Source organism: Mus musculus, chromosome 19, assembly GCF_000001635.26.
Source record: "Mus musculus strain C57BL/6J chromosome 19, GRCm38.p6 C57BL/6J".
In the NCBI taxonomy this organism is placed as follows: Eukaryota; Metazoa; Chordata; class Mammalia; order Rodentia; family Muridae; genus Mus; species Mus musculus.
The window spans coordinates 42,195,050-42,204,304 of record NC_000085.6 but is presented as its reverse complement, the minus strand read 5'-3'; the positions used below and the strand labels follow the sequence as shown (position 1 = coordinate 42,204,304).

Genomic DNA, 9,255 nt, shown 5'->3' with positions numbered 1-9,255 from the left:
AGCTCAGAGTCCTGTCCAAGGCGTCTTGGGGGATGTTCAGGACACCTAATGTACATTGACCCGAAGCCTCGTCCCTGTGAGCATCTGACATTTCCCAGTGTCCTTTACACGTGGGTGCTGCACAAGGCCTTTCCATCCATCTTTGCCCATCACAACCACTTCAGTGGAAGTCCCACTTTATAAAGTAGGAGACTAAGGGTCAGGATAGCTCCTACTTGCCAGAGGCTACGCAGGTAGTTGGGAAAGAGGGGGCAGAATTTGAACCTGGTTTTCAGTTGCAGACAGCATCCTTTCCCATTACTACTGTACCCTGCTTCTCTCTGTGGGGATCAACCTTTCGCCCATCTGCAGAGACTCTTGATGCTACACATAAAGGAAAGGCCCCAGCTGGCTTATACGTGGACTCAACTATGTCAACCAGGACATCAGAGGCATCCCATCCCAACCTGGACTGCCTGCTTCCTCTGCTCCATCAGCTACATGAAGGACCAAGCCTTTGTACCTCATATATATCAGCATGTGGCAAGTGTCCTCTATGTGTGGAGTGGATACTATAGTGTGGGTCCACCTCTCTCCGCTACATGAGCAGGTCGGTTAGAAGCCAAGAGCCCTGGAAATATTGAGGAGCAAAGAGAAGAAGGAAGGACAATTGGGGAGAAACGCTCCTTATTCAAAGTGGAGCCAGTCCCTACCCCCTCAATCCCTACCCCCCTCACATATACTCCACTTTCCCACCCCCGGCCCTTTGGAAGCTCGTCCCCGGAAGGGAAGCCAGAGGTCTGGTGAAACCAATAAGAGCCTCCTTCCGCAAGCCTCTGTTCCAGTTCCTCTCACAGAAAAGTCAAGGAAGACAAAACCCAGACAGACACTAAGCGTGGGATCCTGGAAGTCACCTTTCTGATGTCTGCTTGGAGGACAGAAGCAGTTCTCCTTACACCCACAGTGTTTCCTGCCCAGGCTGGACTCTATCTTGCCCAACAATAGTGACTCTGCTCTTTGGAGCCTACCGCCTGAATCAGACCCTGCCCTCCTTAGCGCATGACCCTGGGACAGTTAACCCCACGTCTCCAAATCCTCAGAATCCAGACCTTCAGGTTGTTGATGTGTGCTCTGACTCTGGAACCGCACTACCTATATCCAATGGCCACTTGGAATCCTCACCTGACCTCAGCTTCAGCATCTTTATCTGTAAAGTAGTGATAATAAATGGTTCCTACCCTCCTTAGGGCATCACTGTGAAAATTCCATGAGGTAGGTTATGAAATGTGCCTAGGACAGTCTCCAAGCACAGCTAGCACCTATTGGGTGTGAGCTTTCATTAGAAAAGGGCATGGATAGCCGGGCGGGGTGTGCATGCCTTTAATCTTAGCACTCGGGAGGCAGAGGCAGGAGAATCTCTGTGAGTTCGAGTCCAGCCTGGTCTACAAATTGAGTTCCAGGACAGCCAGGGCTGTTACACCGAGAAGCCCTGTCTCAAAAACAAAAACAAAAAAACATAAACAGATGTTTATAAGGTCGTTCAGTGATGCACATTATGCATGGCACTTAGTAGGGATTCATTAAATAGAAGCCAAAATTCCCTTTACCCTGCCCCCTCGGGTGCCACGGATTTGTCTTAGCCATCTGCTATCCCTAGAGGGCTGCCAAGTGCCTGGCATTGGACAGAACCTCAGGGCATACTTAAAGACCTCAGGGTGAAGCTCTGCTTGCCTGGCCAGGAGGGCGTGGATGGCCAAGAGACTCCATTATCTGAGAAGAGCGATGGAGGTGTTGGAGAAGGGAAACCAGAGCCGAGCAGGGAAAGGCCGAGGCACAGAGATAAGCAGGTGAAGTGAGTGAGAAAAGGAACAGGAGAGAGACTGTGGTGGAGAGAGATAAAAAGACGAAGCAGGGGGCAAGGGTGAAAAAAATGCTGAGCCCCCAGGAAAAGGCACAAGGAGAGGTCTGGGCAGCAGAATAGTTGACGGGTCAGGGTCGCGAGGCGAGGCGGGACCCGAGGGACCCGAGCCGGGCGGGAAAGACTCAGGGTTCCTCCCAGGTCCGCCAACCCGGGGCGGGGGTGGGAGGTGAGGGGGACCAGCGGCTGCAGATTGGCTAGGGAACGGCGAAGCCTGGGCTGGAGCCCCGTGGTGGGAGGCGCCTGGATCACTCCGGCAGCGGAGCGGAGCAGAGACTGCCACCTACTTGGACGACCCTAGTAGCAGCCGGCTTCAGGGAACATCCCAGCCGGGGCGCACGCCGGGCAGCGGGGCGCCGAGCACCGAGCCGTCGGGGCAGGCCGCAACATCCAGCCATGTGGGTGGCCTGGAGCGCACGGACGGCCGCACTGGCGTTGCTGCTCGGGGCGCTGCATGGGGCGCCAACACGCGGCCAGGAGTACGACTACTACGGTTGGCAGGCCGAGCCGCTGCACGGCCGCTCCTACTCCAAGCCACCGCAGTGCCTCGACATCCCCGCCGATCTGCCGCTCTGTCACACGGTGGGCTACAAGCGCATGCGGCTGCCCAACCTGCTGGAGCACGAGAGCCTGGCCGAGGTGAAGCAGCAGGCAAGCAGCTGGCTGCCACTGCTGGCCAAGCGCTGCCACTCAGACACCCAGGTCTTCCTCTGCTCGCTCTTCGCTCCCGTCTGCCTGGACCGACCCATCTACCCCTGCCGCTCGCTGTGCGAAGCCGTGCGCGCCGGCTGCGCTCCGCTCATGGAGGCCTACGGTTTCCCTTGGCCCGAGATGCTGCACTGCCACAAGTTCCCCCTGGACAACGACCTCTGCATCGCGGTGCAGTTCGGGCACCTGCCTGCCACCGCGCCTCCAGGTAGCGCCTTTGCGCCCAGAGCGCCTCGGACTGATCCTCTCCCCAAACCCTCATCTGTACTCCCCGATAGGTGCCAAGCCCCTATACACAGCGCCCTGGCACTGTCTCCTTTTTCCTTCCAACCTTTATAAACTTGAAGCTCTGGGTATTCCCACTAGTTCTCTCCCAACTCTGACCTGTACCTTGTGCAACTCACAGCACGCTCGGTTTTCCGAGCTGCGGAATCCCTGGAAGCCTTGGAGACGTCCCTCATAAATGCCGTATTCCTTTCCTCATCTCAAGGATGCTTGGGGTCGCTAGGCAGTTTCTTTGACCTGAACTGCCGACACCCAGACAAGCGCTACTCCTTCCCTGACCTCGGGAACTTTGAGAAGAGGCGGGTGGTTAGGGAAGCCCTGAGGGCCCTCGTTTCAAGGCCTGTAACCCTAACTTCCCCTCCTCCCAATTCCTAGGCTTTTGGGTACTTTACTTTTCTGAACCTTCTTTGCCCAGCAGTGAAGTCCAGCATCTTGAGCTCCCAAGCCCTGCTTCCCACTGGCTCGTTATACTGCCATTAGACCTGATTTCTGATTCATCTTCCTTTTCATTGTGCAGGTCCTCAAAGCTGTCCCATATCTGGGGGCCACACCCCCTCCTCCTTTCTCCAAGAATGCCTGTCCTCTTCCAAACTGGCCTGAGCCCCTAGCATCTCCCCCGCCCCCCACATACACACCCATAGCTCCCAGCAGGCAACCTTTGCCTGTTAACTGGGATAGTGAGCGCTCCCGTGAGCCCCCACAGCTGGAACATTCAAATCTCCCCCCCCCCCCGCCCCACCACTCCTCCCAAAGCATCTGAGCTCCTCTTTGTATCGCCCTAACCCCTCTCAAATTAATCAGCTTGGTCTTAGGAGCCTCCCACCTTCTCCTTCTCCCTCTCTGGGGGATTCTGGGAGGGAAAAGTCTCTATCTTGAAGGCTGAGAGTGGCAGGCAGGAATAGAGTCAGCTAAGCAAGAAATCCACGGTTCCCAGAATCCTCCAGGTTCCTTTTATAGTTTCTTTGGAGCCCAAACATGAACAGCAGGACAAACTCAGGCTCAGAACCCTGTCCTGGCCCTACCTTGCTACCCATGACTCCCCTTCTCACAGCGAGGCTTGTCACCTGGAGGCCAGCACACAAGAGAACCCAAAGGCAGGTTGTAGAAAAGTGTGAGTGGCCAACAGATGACATTAGAATGTTTCACATAAAAATGAGTCGTTTGGACTTTCTTCGAGAAAGTTAATGCTGGCTTGTGCCTGACCCCTGCAAATAATATCCACCCTGGTCATAGAGCAGGGGCCACAGTCCTGAGCCCTAAGCTCTGCTGACTAGGCTACCACATTACACCTGGTTTTCCTCTGCTGATAAGTAGAAAAGGCAGTGCCCGTTTCACAGCAAGCACTAGATGGAATAAAACTTAGACTGTAATGTATGTCGTGGCTGCAGAAGAGAATCTACCTCACCATACTGTCCCTGCACTATATGAGCTCTTGAATTGTCATTGCCATCCTCCTCTTTAGTAATTAGAGCAGCTTCTGTGAGGAGGGGGGCTAAGGGAGGAGCCTGTACTGTCCTGCTGTTTAAGACCACACCCACTTTGCTTTCTCTCTTCAGTGACCAAGATCTGTGCCCAGTGTGAGATGGAGCACAGCGCTGATGGCCTCATGGAACAGATGTGCTCCAGTGACTTTGGTGAGTGTGGAATCACAGGATCCTGACAGTTCCCGCAGCAGCCTGGCTCAGAACCAGCCCCACCTGACTACCGCTACTGCAGCTGTGTTTTGTCACTTCCCATAGAGATGCTTCCATGGCTGGGCTATCTTTTTTAGGGGGGGGAGCAAGCTTAGCTTGCTAAAAGATGGATGGGGCCCTCCTAGGGCACGGGAGTTGGCAATAGAAGTAATGTCCCCTATCCCTGGTATCTCTACTGAGTCCCTAGTGTTCCTCTGGCTGGGATGGGTTATGACTAGCTTTCCCCACGGCTTCATCTTGGACTCTTCTATCCTGGGACAGTTGAACCAAGCCAGTTAGGACCAAGATCACTGTGGGCCACGGAGTTCTGCATGTGACCTTTGCAAAGTTGGTTCTGTTTTGTGTCCTAGCCTCCCTGTCTATAAAAATAGGGAAAGGAGCAATGACGAAACCTTTGCTTTGGAGGAATCTTTATGTTGGGAGCCTCTTAGGAAAGAAAATGTCACTATAGTGCAAAAGGTGGGGCAAAGGGGAGAGAAGATGTTTCTAGAACAATTCCCTTCCCTGGGTGTGCAAAGTTCTTTTCTGGCTTCTTGAGTTGGGGAGGCTAGCTGTGGAAGAAGGGTGGAGCTAGCCAGAGGGTCCTCTCCCTAGGATTCCTGTCCCTAGGTCTCTGGTCACACTAGGGCTCCCGCTGTCATAAGCAAATGTGACCCTCTTCTGACCATCCTTTGCCCACCTTGCCACAGTGGTCAAGATGCGCATTAAGGAGATCAAGATAGACAACGGGGACCGAAAGTTGATTGGAGCCCAGAAGAAGAAGAAGCTGCTCAAGGCAGGCCCCTTAAAGCGCAAGGACACCAAGAAGCTGGTCCTGCATATGAAGAACGGGGCAAGCTGCCCTTGCCCACAGTTAGACAACCTGACGGGCAGCTTCCTGGTCATGGGCCGCAAAGTAGAGGGACAGCTGCTGCTCACGGCCGTCTACCGCTGGGACAAGAAGAATAAGGAGATGAAGTTTGCAGTCAAATTCATGTTCTCCTATCCCTGTTCCCTCTACTACCCTTTTTTCTATGGGGCAGCTGAACCCCACTGAAGGGCCCCCTGCTCCTTGCCCCAACCAGCCAGCTGTGCCTTGCCTCGCCTCTGTCCACGCCCACTTGGCCTCACCTTCACTCCCAGGCTGACCCATCACCCCCCCCCCCCAAGGATGGCTTCACGCACCTACTGCACAGGCTCCAAAGCAGAGGCATGGGGCTACCCTCTTTGACTGAAGGGTTCTGGGATCCTGGGGTCTGCCCGGGGACGCCCCCTCTCCCAGTAGAAGGACTTTCTCTTCTGGGGGAAGCCCTAGTGTCTGAAAAAAAACAGGCAGAGGAGGAAAATGTGAAGGACTACGGATACAGGATACAGGGCCTCCTGCAGCCTGGGGAGGGGCTTTCCAGAAAGGATTGTGGGTCTCATCGCTAAGCGGGATCCGTACTTAGGGAATAGCTTTCCTCCCCCATGCCCCTTTGTGTGTCATCACAGTCCTCCAAAGAGCAAGATCCAAGGCCTCCACGTCTTCCAGCCACGCCCACTCCTCATCTGGAGCCACGATGGACTGGAGTGCAGGCTCAGCTGCTTCTGCGTTCACTGCCACACAGCCTTGCTCCCTGGCTCTTGCTCTGCCTCCTCAATCCCTGTATCCCAACGACGATAAATTATTGCTACTGCTGTGGGGCCGCTGATTCTAGACAACAGGTTTGGTCCTTAATTTTTTTAAAAAGTTTTTAATTAAATAAAACAACAGTTGCTTTGGACCAATTAATTTCTTTATCCAGTAGTTCTCAAGAGGTGGAAGTGTAGGAAGATTCAGATGGCTTTGAGAAATGGACCCTGAGCTGACACTTGGTCCACTCATCTCCTTGGAAAGCCTAAGAAAAACTGTTCCCCGAGAATACAAGGTGTTACTCTCACCTCCAAGCCACTAAGTTAGGAATAGAGATGTCCCTGAGAAGACACAGACGTCCCATGTTTCCAACCCTTTCCCATAGTTAGAAGACTCCCAGTCATGCACTGTCCCCATCTGGGCATTTCCAGGTCAGAAGGGTCTAAGAAGGCCAGATCACCGGGGACAATGTCACCTCTCTCCTGGGATTTCCAGATACTCCTGGGCACTAATCCTGACATAAAGGTGACAGCTGCTTTATATGGATTTCACTCTAAGCATGTTCCTGGGCCGGCAGCAGCCATGTTACCCAGGAGCTAGTTAGAGACACATCTCAGAGGGCTAGGAGTGTCTGCCATTGGGAGACAAAGTGCTTGCCTGGGAATTCACACTCTACCTTGCTGTAATAGACTGCTTTGTTATTTTTAGAATATTACTGGGGATCTAACCTAAGAACCTGCATTTTTTTTAAATACATAACCTTAGCCCATCTACAGAGCTTTTAACAAATCCTGGGCCCCACTCCCGTGGAATGAAAACAGGGCCTCTGCCAAGCACCAGAACCCCAGTGTTTTGCCACCTAGTGGTATGCAGGGAGGCTCTGAGAGCAATCACTAGGACAAAGAGACCTGAAGCAGGGAGGGAGAAGGCTGGGGTGCACACAGCAGCTTTGAGGTGCAGGTGCAGGGCCAGGAGAAGGCTTGGAGGGAAGAGGCATGTGCAAAGAGTTCACTATGGAGACGAGGTAAGGTCCGTCCACAGATGTGGGAAGACCGGGTAGATGTCCACAGGGCAAACAGCAGGCACTCTGAGAGCTTTTTCCTGGCCAGCAGAGAAGTCAAGTCCTGCTACTCCTCCAAAATACAGGAGCCACCAGCTCTGGAAGGGTACTCCCTGGAAAAATGTCACCTGGGCAAAACAGAAGTGGTGGCATGGCCAAGAAGGGCACAGCAAGCAAAGACTAAAGTGGGCCAGTTAAACTGCCCTCCATGGAGGCCTCACGAGCAGGTGGCCTGGCCACTTAACCATAAATCACCTCTGGGCGGCCAGGTGGGCTCTGCCCAAGCAGCAGAGGCCCCTGTTCCTCATTCAGAGGAGGTGGTTGCCACCCAGCCTGCCCAAACCCTGCCCAACCCGCCTGGCTCCCTGAATCTGTGCCTTGTCTCCCAGCCTCCACTCTAACCAAATATTGACAGGCACTTCTCTGGTTCACCAGGCACAGATATTATTTTTCCACCAAGCACACAGGATCCGGCCACCTCTGGCTCAAGTCCAGTGCTCGCCTGGCAGGTGCTGGCGGCAGGGAGTGGAGGTGGGAGAGGGCTTCTGTAGCCTACCATTTGGGAGAGCCCAAGAGGGCACTTCTTACCACCCCAAAAGGGATCTGGCCCTATGCCCCACTTCTGTTCTCTGCCTGCCTAGAATCTCTTCTGGAATGGAGAGGAATTCTCCCAGGGAGCAGGGAGGCTCTGCAAGGCCCCGGGCCGGTCTTTCTTTAGCCAGTCCTGCTGGTCATACCGAGTTCCTTCCCAGTTGACAAAAGCCCACACCTGGACTCAAGAAACCAGTGAAGGCTGACCTCTGATCACAGGAGTGGAAATGCATTCCATGGTACATGGGGACCTCTCCACACGGAAGGTCTAGAGGTAGGGAGCTATGTGTTGGGGATGCGCCAGGCTCCAGATGTCTGCAGTTCTTGACTACAAGATAGTACCTCTTCCCAATTCCTGACAGCAAGGCCTACAGCTACAGCTCAGGAGTCCCCACCCCTCCTGAGCAGGTAAGCAGCAGGCCAGCAGGACAATCTGGTCGGCTTCCATTCCAGCTCCAGGCTAGGACTAAATCACATGACCACCCCCTCCCTTCGAGAGAGCGGAGGAAATCAAGTTTTCACCTGAACATAAAAAACATAAAAATTCTCATAGAAAACAGGAGTGACTTGGGAGCAAGGAACCTCACACTCGGGGTGGGGGTGAGAAGAGGCAATGTAGTTCTGGCCTCTGGTCCTATGAATTAGTAGCCAGGCAACACTGGGTACATGGCAGTGCTGCCGAGTGTGCGACAAGGACCTGGACATAATGCAGAGCTTAGGTGGCCAATGGTGGTTATTTGTATTGTCGCTAACACAACAATGCCCACACACAGTAGGTACCCAGCAAAATACCTGATTCTTCACTCAACTGAGATACATGACTGACAAGAGGGCAGGGAAAAGCCGGGACGTCTTACCTAAAGGCCAGAAGTATGGAGACTACATCTGGGGTTTTGCTTGCTTCAGAATTAGGCCCCTAGGTAGCATATAAACCCATGCCAGGGCAAATAGCAGACACTACTCAAAAGCACTTTGGAATTCTAATTTAAGCTTTACAGCTGCCATTTTGAGATAGGATCTCACAGTGTAGCCCTAAGTGGCTAACCACACTATGTAGACCAGAATGGCTAAAAACTCAGAGAGTCACCTGCTTCTACCCCTAAGTGCTATGATTAAAGGTGTGTGCCACCACACCGAGCCAGAGGTGGTGCATTTTAGTAACAGCTCAAAGACATTAAGGTTCTTGACCAAGCTGCACAACATAAATGGTGATGCTCCATTTGTCCCCAAACTCTTAACCACCACCCAGGACTTCTTAACCCCTCCCACTTACAACCTTCCACCCAAGAAACGCTTACTTGCTTCCAGGCATAGATACGTAAAATCCATATATTATATAAATCAAACATTTAGCCATAAATCTATTTCAAAATAACCCTTGGGCATACACACACCACGTAAGGATGAAAGCAAACCTGCACAGTAATGC

The 9,255-nt window shown here is 53.1% G+C and overlaps 1 protein-coding gene across 1 annotated transcript; it reads left to right on the top strand.

Moving 5' to 3' along the window:
- Nucleotides 1-2,052: 2,052 nt before the first annotated feature.
- Sfrp5 (secreted frizzled-related sequence protein 5) lies at nt 2,053-6,334 on the top strand. The gene is made up of 3 exons (NM_018780.3): nt 2,053-2,813; nt 4,447-4,524; nt 5,274-6,334. Exons 1-3 carry the CDS (start codon nt 2,294-2,296, stop codon nt 5,618-5,620), a joined length of 945 nt encoding a protein of 314 aa, NP_061250.2. The 5' UTR covers nt 2,053-2,293; the 3' UTR covers nt 5,621-6,334.
- Nucleotides 6,335-9,255: the final 2,921 nt, after the last annotated feature.